The sequence below is a fragment of the Gracilinanus agilis genome, chromosome 1 (genome assembly GCF_016433145.1).
Source record: "Gracilinanus agilis isolate LMUSP501 chromosome 1, AgileGrace, whole genome shotgun sequence".
Taxonomy (NCBI): Eukaryota; Metazoa; Chordata; class Mammalia; order Didelphimorphia; family Didelphidae; genus Gracilinanus; species Gracilinanus agilis.
Window position 1 is genome coordinate 595021130 of NC_058130.1, and position 16460 is coordinate 595037589.

The 16460-nt window shown below is 32.9% G+C and overlaps 1 protein-coding gene across 1 annotated transcript in view; it reads right to left on the bottom strand.

Annotated features, from left to right (window-relative positions):
• The window catches only part of CDKAL1 (CDK5 regulatory subunit associated protein 1 like 1), a 725348-nt gene that overhangs the window by 324428 nt on the left and 384460 nt on the right, over positions 1 to 16460 (bottom strand). The window contains exon 10 of the mRNA XM_044667435.1: positions 9219 to 9385. Coding sequence (XP_044523370.1) covers positions 9219 to 9385 — 167 coding nt within the window. The remainder of the gene's footprint in view (positions 1 to 9218; positions 9386 to 16460) is intronic.

Sequence of the window (16460 nt, forward strand, 5' to 3'; positions counted from 1 at the left end):
TCATTACATCAAATGGCAAACAAATAGTGTATGGCAATTTAATTAATCAGTTGTTGGATGCAATCCAATTACCAGCCCAAGTGTCAGTCATCCATTGCAAAGCTCATACAAAAACCCAAGGACCAGTGGAATTAGGGAACAAAGGAGACGACGTGACAGCCAGATATGCAGCAAAATATGGACCTTTGACAATTCTGAACTTATCTTTGGTGGAGGAAGAAGATCTCAAAAATGCATACTCCCCAAAGGAAGTGAAGGATTGGAAGAAATATCACGGTGCATACCTTGTTAACGGAGTTTGGTTAGGAGCTAATGGAAAACCTATGTTACCTAAATCCTTATATTACACCTTTTGCAATGCACTACACCAGAAAGAGCATTATGGAAGTCTTGGCATGGCAGATTCTATAAATAGGTATTGGAATGCAAGGGGCATATATGAAGTTGCTATGAGAATTTCACAGAGGTGTAAAATGTGTATGCATTACAACCAGACAATCACAAAAGTTCATAGTCTGGGAGGAAAACCTTTAGCGTATTTGAATGCTTACAAATTGATTACATCACAATGCCAAGGAGTAAAGGTTATAGATATGCTTTAGTAATAGTGGATGCTTAACTAAATGGCCAGAAGCTTTTCCAGCAAAGCATAACACCTCAGCTTTTGTTGTGAAAATCTTACTAAGAGAATTAATACCTAGATTCTCTATACCATTACATATTGCATCAGATTCTGGGTCCCATTTCGCAAATAAGATTCTAGCTACAGTTTATGAAACATTAGGAATAAAGAGACATCTTCACTCAATATTTAGACCCCAGTCCAGCAGACAGATTGAACGAGTGAATAAATCTCTGAAAAATCTTGTGGCAAAATTATATGCAGAATCTCACATGAAATGGCCTGATGCATTGCCATTAGCACTATTCCACCTAAGAAGCCAACCCAACAGCATCACACATATTTCACCATTTGAAATGCTGTATGGACATCCACCATTCCATGGCAAAGCACAAATTATCACACCTAGGTATGGAATGCAAGCTATACGAATATGTCAAATTGCTCAAGCAATGATTAAATCAACTTCACAAATTAGGCTTGATACATCAAAGAGTACCTTTTGATTTTGATCTACACAACTTCCAACCCGGAGATTATGTTTACACCAGAAACTTCGCTAGGAAGTCTGTGTTAGAACCCAAGTGGCTTGGACCTTTCCAAATAATTTTAACAACTCCAAGTGCAATCGAAATTGAAGGAAAAGATCCATGGTTCCATGTCACCCATGTCAAGCCAGCAAAAGACATGTCCCAACAACAACCCCAAGACCCAAAAACTATACAACACAAAGATCAATTAGCACCAACTAATCAATCAAGCAAGTCCTCAGAAAATCCAAAATCTATACATAAGACCATAGAAACAGAACAACAATCAGAACAACAATCAGAGCATGAGTCAGAAGCAGAAGTAGACCAAGAGACAGTAAACAATCAAATTTTACAACCAAATTTAATTACAAAAATCTGTTTCATCTCTCCCAAAGAAAAAAAGAAAGACAAAAGAAAGCCCTGGAAAAAAAATCTGCATTATTCAGTAGAACAACCCCCTGCATTGGCAGTGTTTAAAAAAATTGTGTTTCCTTCTATATTTTGAATTCATCACCTCTCTGTTGGGAGGTGTACAAATATGCTTCCCTCCCCTAGGACAGCATTGGCAAATGTTTTCAAAATTGTGTTGTCAAATTGAACCTCCAAGCTGCCTGTGAGCCACCACCACACTCCCACCCTTGTTACCCCAGACAATGGAGGAAGGAAATGATCACTTTGAGTGGCTGGACAGAGGGGCAGGGCATGCAAAAAATGTCTTCAGGTACTGTGGGGAAGTGGTCCCATTGGGCACATCAGGGCACAATTGCCACATTTGCACCAACATAGCCCTAGCTGCAATGACAAGAGTTCTTAGATGCAATCATATTTGTTGGTTTTTAGAATATTATTGGTTTTGTATGATTTAGAATAATTTATGCTTATATATATATATATATATATATATTCCAAATAGTAAAATAATTTACCCATTTTATTATGCATCAGTTCATAAAATTCTTCCCAGATTGCCATGAAATTGTCCTATTTGTCATTTCTTATAGCATCATAACATTCCATTGCATTTATATATTATAATTTGTTGAGCCATTACTCAGTTGATGGGCAGTCTTTTAGTTTCCAATTTTCTATTACTAATAAAAGAGCTACTATAAATAATTTTGTATACATAAGTCTTTTTCCTCCTTTTTTCGTCCCTTTATGGGCATAAACCTAATAGTACTATTACTTTTTGTTTTAAATAAGTTTTTATTTTTATTGTCTTTGGGGATTATTTTTTTGTAATACCATTCTTTCTTCCAATAATTCTTACCTTCACAAAAGGTATCACATATTTACTAGCAAAAAGATGACAACATTAGTGATCTTCCCAAATACACATGCCAATCATGCATTTATATGACATATAAGAATTTACAACTTGTATATCCAAAAATGTCTATAAATACTTACTTGAAAGTAATATATTGGCTAATGAGCAAAAAGAATGTGCCAAAAAGGATAAGGGACAGAAAGGACAAGTTATAATCAACTAGACAATTACTGAATATACCACCTGAAAGTACTGTAACATTTACGTGGTTTTTATTGACTATTTGAAAGCTTGTGACACAGTCAATCAATCAATTAACTGCATTTATTAAGCACTATGTGACGCATTGTGCTAATGCTGGAGATATAACGAAATGGGAAAAATACTGCCTCTCACATTCACAAGTAGTTCACATATTGCCTATGAATGTATTTATGTGTTTATATAAATTTATAAATACTACTAAATACTACCTATATATAGACATAAATGTAAAATAGATTCAAGTATATTGAGAACACTGGGGTATTTAATGCAAATGTGAAAAATTGATTTCAATATTTAAAACAAACCACCAACATAATAATGTCAAATGATGAAAAAAAAATGTGGTTTTCACTGAGACATTTTAACATCATGGTTCTTTATAGTTTTAAATCCACTGTCTTCCCTTCTAAATAGTAATAAATACAGTTTGCAAGATAAGGGGGAAATAGAACCACATCTTATTAATCATAGAATGTAAAATGTAAGACATTAACCTATGAGTCTCCCAATGGAAAACAAAAACTGAACAGCTACTTAATCTTTTGGACATCTTTCATCACCAATATTAAATTTTCATTTGGATTAAACTGTATAAAACATTCATGTAAACACATAGGGGAAAGATGGAGATTATTTCAAGCTTTTATCTGTTGGGAAAAGGTGATAGCTGCAAATTCCTGGGTCTCTTCAAGGCAAGACACATAAAACATAATGATATCAAAAAGAAGGCACTAGATGAGTAAGATAAGAGATGTACTTATGCCAGAAATGAAATCTGAACAGAAAGACCACATTTAAAGGATTAATAAATAAGGTCATTCTTCATGTACATTTTAGAATTGTAATTTCAGCCAGGGAAGATTTGGAAAGTATCCTTTAAAAAAAAGAAAAAAGCCTGCACACTGAAGCACAGAGGTCAACCTAAAGCAACTAATGAAAGATGAATAATTCTTTGCCAAAAAAGGAGAAAGAAGATTAATTGACAGTATCTGATATATAGTAGAACTTTAATAAATGATTACTGTTTAATTGTCATTATTAGAGTACATGAGAAACATGTCAAAAATGACAGAAATACATGGGAATACCCAAATAACACTTCCCAATAAAGGTAAATACAATTAGATTTTTCTGGGGAGTGTTACCCAAGTTTCAAAGGCTTAAAGCAGTCTCATCAATAGTACTGTGTCTTACATCTGATAATTAATATACAAAGTTTTGAAAAGGCTGATCACGATCAGGTTATCTACCAGAAAATGAACTCTTTTGGTCATAGCAAGTTATGAAAGTCTATAGATATATCAAGAAAGTAAATATTCACAGTGATGAAATCAGGGACTTTATATGATATGGGAGAATACATGTATATATATAAAAACAACTTACTTTTATTTGTAATACATAATCTCTAATAATAACAATTTTAAAATACATGATATTTATAAATATTCTCATCCAAGAGAAACAAATTCTCACATTAGTTATGTCCAAAAATATATGTGTAATTCTTTTTGTAAAAAAAAGAACCCAATAACATGAATAAACTAAAAATGGAAGAAAGGAGGGAAAGTAATGGTTACAACCTTTTAAAATTTTTATCAAACATGATTAATGAACAAAAAAATAGATTACTGACAAATATTTCTATCCCTTTTACTATAAATAAATATGTTCCAATGGAACTATTTCAACTCTAGCTTATTAAATTAAAATTTTTCTTCATTTTTGGTTAAATGAAATAAAATTAATGATAAAAATGCTAAGTTAATTTATTAATTTTCATTTAACATTATGACAATTTTCAATAAAGAAGATTTTAGAAAGCTGTTTCTAAAACATTGGTAAAATTTCACTTCTATGTCTTCAGGTCTTTGCTTGATTATAGTTATAACAAATGGCACATTTTTAAAATAGTTAGTCTTTGGAAAAAAATCAAAGTCCATCTGTGAGACCTGAAGAAGGCAGATAGGCCATAAAAGAAAAGTTAACCTGTAAATGTGAGAGGCATGATGCTCTAACTAGTAAAATATCTTCATCATAATTATGCTTTTGTAAATGATGGCAGGATTAATATTTAGCAATTATGCTTTTAGAAGGACTGATTTTCTATTAAGGCAGTCTCTGACTCTTCTAAGAGCTATTTATCTATGAAATCAATTGTTCGGGGCAGGAGAGTTGATTACTAGTGAGTAGTAAATCTATGTCTCCCCAAGCTACCCATGGAAAGGAAGGAAAGTGTTTCCTATAAAGACAGATAGCTAACACTATACTTTGAAAATTAGCTCTGCCACAGAACCATGATGAAAATATATCTGCACCCTACCATTCTGAACATTAAAAAGCCAAAGCTTTTGTAAGAATTGGAGGCAAAAGGGATTACATAGTTGAAAGTTTTTCCCATCAATATAGGAAAAGCTAAAATTGGCATAAACTGGCATGTAGTTAGCTATAAGTTAAATTGTAAACACATGGTAGAAAATCTTAGAGAAAAGATCACTGTTAGTATAAAAAAAAACTGCCTCAGAAAAAGAAACGTAACAAAAATTTTGGAAGCACAATGAATTTATTGTCTAACATGTTAATCAGCCAATCGTTGCCACCATCCAACACTATTCCACACCCATGTCTATAAAAGTTGTGGGGGAGAGAGAATTACAACCAATGCAATACAACTGATCCTGTTATTAAGCCACCCTTTGACCAACATTTCCTCTCTACCTTAGATTTTTCCCAGGCCATCCCAGGCCATCATGCCTGTACAGGTTACAGTCTTGTTCCTTCTCTGTCTTGACCAACTCAAATCTATACTATCTTCTACCTTCCAAATTCTTCAACCACATCCCTCTCTAACCACATCTTGCCAAATTTCAGGCACTGATTACTCCTACCATACCCTTCCTTTACTCTTATTCAGCTGTGGTTGAATGGAGTTGGAAGAAATAACAAAAATGTGCTAATATGTGTAGGAGCTGACAAGAGGCAGTTAGGTAGTTTAATGGAAGTTCAAATGCATGCTCAGACACATATTAGTTGTGTGACCTTCAGCAAGTCACTTAACTTCTTTGGGTCTCAGCTTCTTCATCTGTTAAATGAGGATAATAATAGTATCTACTTCTCAGAATTGTTGTGAGGATCAAATGAGATAATATTTGCAAAAGTACTCTGCACACTAACTGGTACATAGTAGGTTCTATATCAATGATAGTTATTATGATTATTAATTTTATCTAATCCCCACTGGGAATGGCAAACGTTTTATTTACTACTGCTAACTGATACAATATCCTACTCCCAATAGTGGCTGATCCAAACATTCCCAGGTCTCCTCAAGCCTCCTAAGCACCTTGCTTCGTGCCACCTCCTCAACCTTGCAACAAAATACTTTGGTTCCTATTCCTCTCTGTCTCTCTGTCTGTTTCCTCCTTCTTTCTGCCTCTGACTCTCTCTCTCTCTCTCTCTCTCTCTCTCTCTCTCTCTCTCTCTCTCTCTCTCTCTCTCTCTCCTTTTTTCTGTCTCTGTCTCTCTCACACACATGCATATACACATGCACATTCACTCAGTCACATACACAGAGTATATAGACAAATAGAAAGAGATAGAAATATGCCACTATCAATCTGTATCTATCTATCTATGGAAAGAAAGGCCATTTGGTAAGGTTTCTCTTTTCCTCTTCTCATCCATGTCATTTAGACATCTTTCCCCACCGTATTTTCCATCACTTTGATCTCAAGTGAAGAGGTACCTATATGGTCAATACCAATCAAGAACCAGATGCTGAATTTGAACCTGGATTCTCTGTCTCCAAATTTAACTCTTTCCATTGCAGCAAGCTTGCCTTTTTCAGTTCAAAAAGATTCCTAGAATACTTGTACCATTGACACAAAATGGTTATCAGGGTATCCTAATAATTGATTGGTTGATTATCGTCTTTTTCTAGTAAGTTAAACTATTATAATAATTTGTTTGATATATGAAACTCAAAGCAGAAATAAGGGACTACCCTGATGTATGATACTTGCTTGATTTAAAATTAACTCTTCAAAAGGGGTTATTATTTTTGCTTTGCATTATAGATTTAGGAATATTCTTTTTTCTGTTCATACCTACATCTAAAGAGTCAGACATTTTGATTTTTACCGAACTCTGTGTCTAGAGTCCTGTTAAAAGAATATGTTTCTTAGGTTCCTTCATTCTATTAAGTAATTTTAAAGACAAATTTAAATCCTGCATAACAGTTAAGTATTATTTGGCATTTCTAAAGCACCAACTTGAGCTGTAAAGATAATTTATTCAGTTGCAAGATACATCTATCAAGATTTGTCACATCAAAATAGAAATATATTTTATAATATCTTTGTGTTAGTTCTATTCTCTTAATTTCTATATTTTTATCCTAATTTTCTTTGAATATGTTTATAAAACAAAAATTAAAACATATTAAGGAAACAATCTTATAATTTGTATATTTCATTTATATTTCATTCCCCAATGGAAAAAATTATACTCCTAGAATCATAGAATTTTAGAGTTAAATGAGAACTGAGATAAGTTTTTAAAATTTTTCTAAATTTTCTTTTTAAAACTAAGTACTTGAGTGGACTCAAGTCATCTTTAAGTATTCCTATGAATCAATTTTCTGAACATCAACATACCTATTTTAACAAATGGCAGAACTGAGAATGAATGAGCTTAAGTGATCCACCTAGGACCACAGTGCTAGAAAGTGTGTGAGGTAGAATTTCAATTTGGATCTTCCTCACTCTAAGTTTAGCCATCTATGCCCTCAACGGCCTAGCTATCTCATGAAAGCACAGAATGTACTCAAATAATGTACACAATGATAGACCTATAATAAAAAAAATATCAATTCTATCTATTCACTGCTATTTATTAATATTTATTAACTTATTAATTTAATTATTTATTAATTACTAACATGCTCTTGAGCAAATCACCACTCAGTGCCATAGGAAAGTCTCTAGAATTTTCAACTACTGAGTTACAGATGGATTGCAAGTTGTGTAGTCAAAAGAGTTGTGAAATTTTATACTTGTCACCTGAGTTCCCAATGCTAACAAATTACAGATCCTCTGAATATACATGTAATTGAATTTCTGTAATATAAATATGATTGGCCACAAAATAGTTATTAAGCTTCTTGGTAATTGCTACAAATATCCTGGCAGATCTCAAATTAAGTTTCTTTTAGAATGGCTAAAAAATACAAATTATTTTATCCATTCAAGAACCCATTCATTGACTAACTAAAATATGTAAACCAGAAAACCCCAAATGGATAAAAAATCTGTCAAGTTCTAGCATGCAGCACAAACCAATCAACCACAGGGCATGACCTGTCACCACATCTAACTTCCAATGCCTCAAGAGCACTTCTAGTAAAGGGGGATATGTAGAAAGAAGCTGTCATTCTGTCCTCTCTCTCTCTGGAGACAGCCACACTGCCTATCAGATTCATGCTTCTTTGGGGTATTTTCAAAGATTCAAAGAAGTTGTTCTTCATTAAAATGTTGGGGACCTCTGAAATTCATTCCTCATTTCCTTGAATTTTATTATTAATTCCTTAGAGGCCAAACTGTATCTCCTAATCTAAGAATATACAACTTTAGGCAGTCCTTCAATAAATGAAAAATATGGTCCAAGAGATGAGATTTTTAACTAAGTTAAATAATTAAAAAAAAATTTTTAATGCTGTAGTTTTGTGATCAAATTCGGGTAAATTCAATAGGTTTTTTTTAAATTACTAATAAAATTCCTCTGACTTTAGAAGTTAAATCAAGAGAATTTTTTTAAATGAGTGACTCACTATGCTAAAAGTTGGGCATATTAAAAAAACCAAGAACAACAGCAAAAAAAACACGTTTTTGTACTCAAGTAAATTACATTGTAAGGGAGGACACAACATTTACTTAACTGTCAAGTCAGTCAAGATTAATCTTGAGAGGGCAGCTAGGTGGCTCAGTGGATTGAGAGTAAGGCCTAGAGATTAGAGGTCCTGGGTTCAAATACGGCCTCAGATACTTCCTAGCTGTATGGGCCTGAGCAAGTCACTTAACCCCCATTGCCCAGCCCTTAATGCTCTTCTGCCTTAGAACCAATACCCAGTATTAATTCTATGATGGAAGGTAAGAGGTTAAAAAAAAAAAAGATTAATCTTGAAATAAATTCAAATGACTAGAAGTCATCATGAGATGTCTCAAAATGTGGGCATGACATCTATAATTATATATAATGTTGTACAATTCTAAAGAATAAATGAAAAAATGTAACAAAAGATTAAATTTTTAAAACTCTGGGCATCTTGCTTCATGTTGAGCAAGCAAAAAATAAAACATTCAGCTGGGCACTGAAGGGGCTTAGGAATTCCTTAAATTCTGACTGTCAAGCTAAGACCACCAAATCCAAAAAGCTTTTAAATGAAGCTTTTCTCAATGTACTGAGGATGACACATTGCCTTGAATGGTTAATGCCTATGTCAGTATGTTAATGGTCCCTTTTTCCTTACCTCCAGATGCTCTAAAATATAGGGAGGATTTGTCATGCCAAGTCGCAGCATAGCTCCCTCAGGAATCACTTCAACTAGTTTCCACAGCAGTGTAGGGAGGTCTGTGCCAATATCTCTGCCATAAGCCCCAGTGTCTTCACTGGTCAGCCATATCTCACAGACACCCTCTGTGAATAAAAGGAGATCATTAACAAATCTGTTGCAGAGCTGTTTCCTTTATAATACAGCTGCTAACTCTTTTTAATTCAGTATTTCTTTATACTATTATGTAGCCAGTCTGGATATTCAATTGCAGAGAAAATGCAGCTATTCCCAGGGGTAGCCTTAGGTTATTAAGTTCATTTTATGAACACCACAGTGCTACAACAATGCTATAAATTATCACTATGTTCTGTAGAGTGATTAACATTCACAGCCAATCAGTACAACTGTGTTTCTTCCATAGCATTTCGATCAGGACTAGTCACCCTTCAGAGAAGACCTATTTTATTGAACTTCAGGAGCAATGCTACTAAAGCTAGCAGTATAGAAAAATAGATACTATCAGGCATTAACTGACTAATCAGTTGGTCAACAACCTTAGGAAAAATGTCAAGAGTAGTTAAAGGTCTAACACACCAAATATTAAAGATAAGGATCCTCATTTGTCCTGAACTAACTATTCTAATCTGTATTTTTTTATTCAATTAAGAGCACTATATTAAACAATCGCATTTTAAAAATTGGTCTCTGAGGCAAACTAAACTAAGTGGCTGTGTTGGAAAACCTGTTTCCTGACAGCTTACATCCTATTTTCCATCAATCAGAGAGGAGGAAATAGTATATTTGGTTTTTTTGTTATAAAGAATTCTGACTGAACATTATAGCTTGCAATAACATCCTCCCAATAAAATAGAGTGGAGTGGGAGGAGGAAGACTAGGCTACTTTTTTAATCACATTTAAAATGATTAAAGCAGCATTTTAAAAAGAGTTGCTGATATCTTGTTTTCTGTGATGCATAAAACCTAAATTTTAAATGTGAAAAATGGATAATGTAACCAAGTATCAAGATACAATGGTACTTTAAGATTTGTTGCTTTTTTTAAAAAACAGAAACTATCCAGAAAATCAGTTTCAATAAGTATTATTAAAGCTACATGCGTATGCATGAGTATTTTAATGATTGTGATTTAAAAGTGATTTCAATTGGATGAATCTCAAAAACACAAAATTTAAATTCTCCTGGCCTTCTAAAATGACAAATACAAACAAAGCAGAGGGCTCTTTATATGAAATTTGAAAAGAAGAACTGACAGCAAAATGAAGGCACACACATTCTTTAATTAGTTCCATAGGGGTGGGTGAAACAATAATGAACATAAGCTAAGATGTGAGAATCATAATTCCTATTTGTAAAATAAGAAAAAAAAAAGCCCACAGACATTTACTTTACTAAAAACAGTCCATTTTTTTTCTTCTAGGTCATCTCCACAACATACATTTTTCTTTGGATAAGTAAATCTCTTTTGCTAACCAGTACTTTTTACTTTCTAATCAAATACTTTTCTCCATTGAACTGATGAACAGAAATTTTGTGACTTCACTAAAATTAAAGGCACAATGATAACTTGAGATGAAAGAAGCGAGTTAAAACAAGTCTACAGAACTATCTAAAGAACATTTTAAGCCTTGAAAATCAGCATCTTTTTTGAGGGCACAGACTGATTTTCACAGTTGCGTATTAAAGATTTCGTTGCAAAAGACAAATCTTGAATTATCTCCATTTATCACATCAAATTCTAACCTCCAAATAACTGTCTTAACATGTTTATAGACTATTTCTATAGCCATTTCATTGCAAATATTTTATTTATTAGAAAAGTGTTTTTTTTAAAACTGGCTTCTGTTTATTGTTTTGTTTTTTTTATTACAGAGGACAATAACTAACAGGACATGTACTGCCAGACACTGGAAACATACAGAACAATTGTAAAATGCTATCTATCAAAAATTCTATCCCATGGAAAAGAGATGTCTAAGTAACAATAAAAAATGGATTTAAAAACACTGAAAGAGGTTATAAAAACAGGACATTATCCACAATTTTCCAGTTACTGGCATTTGAGCAACACAATATGAATATTTTAAAAGAAATAGAATAATTTTAATTTATAATTTTTTCCATCCAAATGGTTCTACATTATGCCTTATGTAGAGACAGGACTGCTGGAACACTGCCTTGCTGATGCTAGATGAATATAGAAGGGGGAAAATCACTATGAATAGGAATGGAAATAACATCTCTTCAGAAAACAGCAGCTAGCTTTTAAAGCTGCCTAGGTGGGGACCAATAGCCCCCTGGTGGGCTGAAACTTCAAATTAAATCACATAAAGAGGAAGCAGCTGTAGTAGTAAATCAGCAACAACAGGAATAACTGTCTTGATGACTCTGAGATCAAGGCTGTTAAAAAGCTTGGTATATAGGAGGTAAGATGAAATAGGAGATTGAATACATAATACGAAACCAGTGGATTTCAAGAGAACTGTCTCTTGCCAATTCAAGCCTAGCACAAAAAGATAACCTTATTCTTAGGCCATCTGGATAAGATCTAATTTGGTAAAACTATATTTCTGACATCAAATTCAATCTCTTCTTTAAAGAGATGTGAGAATGCATTGCTCTCTCTTTGCAGAGTTGGGAACTACAGGTGTGGAATACTGCATATGTCAGACTTGGTTAACGTGTTGCTCAGTTTTGCTTAAGTGATTTTTTTTTTGTTTCTTTAAACATTTTTGTTATAAATAGAGGGCTCTGTGAGATGGGAGAAGGGAAATATTGGGAAATGCAGGAAATAGAAAAGGTATCAATAATTTAATACATATTTCTTCTTTAAAATGATTATCCTATAGATCTTATAGTACTTCTTGCCCCTAAGGAATAAGTTTATGAAAATGTCATATTCTCTATTTAATCCACATTTCCTAATGTAATACTTTAAATCTTTGTGGAGGCTCAACAAATACCAGTTCAATGAACTGTTGAAAGTTGATTAAATGGTCTAGACTAGAGCATCAAAACTGACAAAAAGCCCTCTTTCTATGATAGCAGGAAGAAATATACAAAAGAAAATCTTTTATTACATTTCTTACTGTCTCAGAAAAGGATATTAACAAGCAATAAGCATTGTCATTTATTTGAGAGTTATACATTTCTGTTAGGTGATGATCACTTATCTATTTGGAACCTAGAGGAAAATCTCAAAGAAAAAAGGGCTCTGTGTGTACAAAACAGATGAAATAAAAGAAATATTAAAGTTCAAATATTTTACTTACAAGGAAGAAACTCAGACTGACACTCAAAGGATATTGACCAATTTGGGGCACATTTTATAAGCTTTATTATTTAGTTTCCTAACTTACAGCAAATTTAAAGCAGGAAATGAGAAAAGATAGCAAAAAAGGCGTAAAGTGAACAAAGAGAAGAGCAAAGTGTGGTAAAGGTATGGAAAAACAGGGACCTGTTTCTTTAGGCAAACATAACAACTGAAGTGAAATCACAGACAATATTAAGGGAGAAGACATAACCCAGACTCAAAAAGAAGTATAATATTTGCTCAAATCTATATCTTTGTTTACAAAGTCCTTTCCTCAAAACAATCCTGTTAGGGAAGTAGAGAAATCAGAATTTAGTCAACTTAAATTTGAATAAGCTAACATAGCTCACCTAAGGAAAGTCAGAACTTGAAATCAAGTCTTTCTCTTATTGTTAATTCTTACAGCCATCACCTTACCACCACAGAGGTGCAAAATGATCTGAAGCAATAATAAAGAGGCAAAGTTCCGTAAACCCGCACAGTCACATGGCTGTTTAATAACTTTTGTTCACAACAGGCCAAAAGCAAGGATCATGGGATTTCACTTGAGGCTCAGCAATGTTTCTATTATAGAGGCCAAGTGTCAGCCACATACTACCCCCTCCACTATTGGTGTACTGTGGAATCTCTCTGGTGACTATGCTCTGGACCTTTGCCCTGGGTTCCTCTTCTCCTCCTTCTAGTCTATAAATCTCAGTTAAGTTTTATGCCTTACCTTGGGTGGATTAAAATGTATCCACAAAAGGCCCATTAGCTGATTTAGTTTGCAAGGAATGGTAGATAAACAAAATCACAGAATCACGAAAAATCAGTTAGAAGGAATTATCAGGTCAAGTTATTCCAAATGTATGTTAAAAAATAAATCCTTTCTACAACTTAACTGACAATTGAGTCATCTAGCCTCTGTTACGGTCCTTGAATGAGGAGTAATGCACTTCTCAACAAAGGCTACTCCACTTTTTGGAAAATTCTAATTGTTAAGAAGTTTTTTCCTTATATCATGTCAAAATCTACATCTCTGAATCATTGACACATTGCTCTTAGTTCTCTCCTCTGGGGCCAAATAGTAAGTCTAATTCCTTTGTCTACAAGCAGGGCCTAGTCTTTTCATGAAGAAGTATGATTTTGTCTGAACTCACAGACAGAACGCAAAAATTCAAACACAAGAACAGAACAAGTTATTCAAACATTGCCCTTAAAGCTTAGAACCTCAGAGTGAAAGAAAACATTTAATAATTTTAAAACTACACTAAGACTTTTGGGATAACATGTATAGCAAACTTGAGAGCTGAAAACCCCTAGCATAGATGGGAAGACATCATCTTACAGAAAGTCTTAATTGCTATGAATAATCTTCTTTGACTGGTAGTGAATGATTTTTTCAAGAAATAGGCCTGAAGATTGGTTTGTGCTTAATGGGTGCAATTCCCATAGGAAACAAAAGAGACAGCAATGACTTATGTTATTTAGTACACTATATTGAAACGAAATAGAAAAGTAAGTGAAATCTATTTTAGAAAAGGTGAAAACAAAAACAAGACTAGTGTTGAAGAAACCAGATGACCCAAAATAAGCACAAAAAACAAAAATTATAAATTAAGAGGAACATGATTTAGAAAACAAAATTATCATAAAATTGATAAATAAAACTAAAAGCTGGTTTTTTGAAAGGTCTAAAAAATTGATAAACCTTCAACTAACCTGATTAAAAAGGAAAGGGAAATCAAAGAGACAAAATAAAATTAACAAAAGGGAAAAGATATACAAATTATCAGCACCTACTATAAACAGTTATGAATCAGGAAAGGTAAAAATGGAAACAAAGTATTACATCCAAAAGTAAGAGATGGCCTAAAGTAAAAGAACAGCAAATAGAATCCAATTTGAGGAAAGAAAATGGGACTAGATTTAAATTAAATTCAATAGAAGGGGGGGAGGGTCTTTGATCCAGATGGGATTTATACGAATTATCTTAAATATAAAAGGAGATATACAAATAAATTATGAGTCAAACATAGTCTTAATACTTAAAGACAAGAAGGATACAAAAATAGAAATATAAACATATATCATCAATGAATCAGGAATTTAAATAAATTCTACCAACATATTATAGCAATTTATCCAGAAACATTCACTCTAATAAAGTTGGATTTATACAAAGTATGTGAGGATGACTAAACATTAAGAATATAATTAAAATAATCATATTAAAACTAAAACATCCAAAAGCACAAGATTATATCAGTAGAAGCAGAAAAAGCCTTTAACAAAATATAATCCTAATTTATGATTTTTAAAATTCATTAAAGCATAAACATAGAGTGAATTTTAAAATATCATAAGAATATATTTAAAATCAAAAGCAATGAGGATATCAACAGTCTAACCAACAAAAATCACATGATTATCTCAATAGATGCTGAAAAAAACCTTTGACAAAATACAGCATCCATTCCTATTGAAAACGCTGAAAAGTATAGGAATTGAAGGACCCTTCCTAAACATAATAAACAGTATATACCTAAAACCATCAACAAACATCATATACAATGGGGATAAATTAGAAGCCTTCCCAATAAGATCAGGAGTGAAACAAGGATGCCCATTATCACCTCTATTATTCAACATAGTACTAGAAACACTAGCAATAGCAATTAGAGAAGAAAAAGAAATTGAAGGTATCAAAATAGGCAGTGAGGAGACCAAGCTATCACTCTTTGCAGATGATATGATGGTCTACTTAAAAAATCCTAGAGAATCAACTAAGAAGCTGGTAGAAATAATCAACAACTTTAGCAAAGTTGCAGGATACAAAATAAATGCACATAAATCATCAGCATTTCTATATATTCCAACACATTAGAGCAGCAAGAGGTAGAAAGAGAAACACCATTTAAAATCACCCTAGACAATATAAAATACTTGGGAATCTATCTAACAAAACAAACACAGCTATTATACGAAAACAACTACAAAACACTTTCCAAAAAAATAAAACTGGAGCTCAACAATTGGAAAGCCATTAATTGTTCATGGGTAGGATGAGCTAACATAATAAAAATGAACATTCTACCCAAATTAATTTACCTATTTAGCACCATACCTATCAAATTAGCAATCAAGCTACCAAAAAACTTCTTTACTGAATTAGGAAAAACTATAACAAATTTCATTTGGAATAACAAAAGATCAAGAATATCAAGGGAAATAATGAAAAAAAAATGTGAAGGAAGGGGGCCTAGCAGTACCAGATATTAAACTATACTATAAAGCAGCAGTCATCAAAACAATATGGTACTGGCTAAGAGATAGAAGGGAGGATCAGTGGAATAGACTTGGGGTTAATGATGTCAGCAAGACAGTGTATGATAAACCCAAAGAGCCCAACTTTTGGGACATGAATCCACTATTTGACAAAAACTGCTGGGAAATTTGGAAAACAATATGGGAGAGATTAGGTTTAGATAAACATCTCACACCCTACACCAAGATAAATTCAGAATGGGTGAATGACTTGAATATAAAGAGGGAAACTATAAATAAGTTAAGTGAACACAGAATAGTTTACTTGTCAGATCTCGGGGAAAGGAAAGATTTTAAAACCTAGCAAGAGTTAGAGAAAATTACAAAATGTAAATTAAATGGTTGTGATAATATTAAACTAAAAAGCTTTTGTACAAACAAAAACAGTGCAGGCAAAATCAGAAGGGAAACAACAAATTGGGAAAAAATCTTTATAACGAAAAACTCTGACAGGAGTCTAATTACTCAAATATACAAGGAGTTAAATCAATTGTATAAAAAATCAAGCCATTCCCCAATTGATAAATGGGCAAGAGACATGAATAGGCAATTTTCATTTAAAGAAATCAAAACTATCAATAA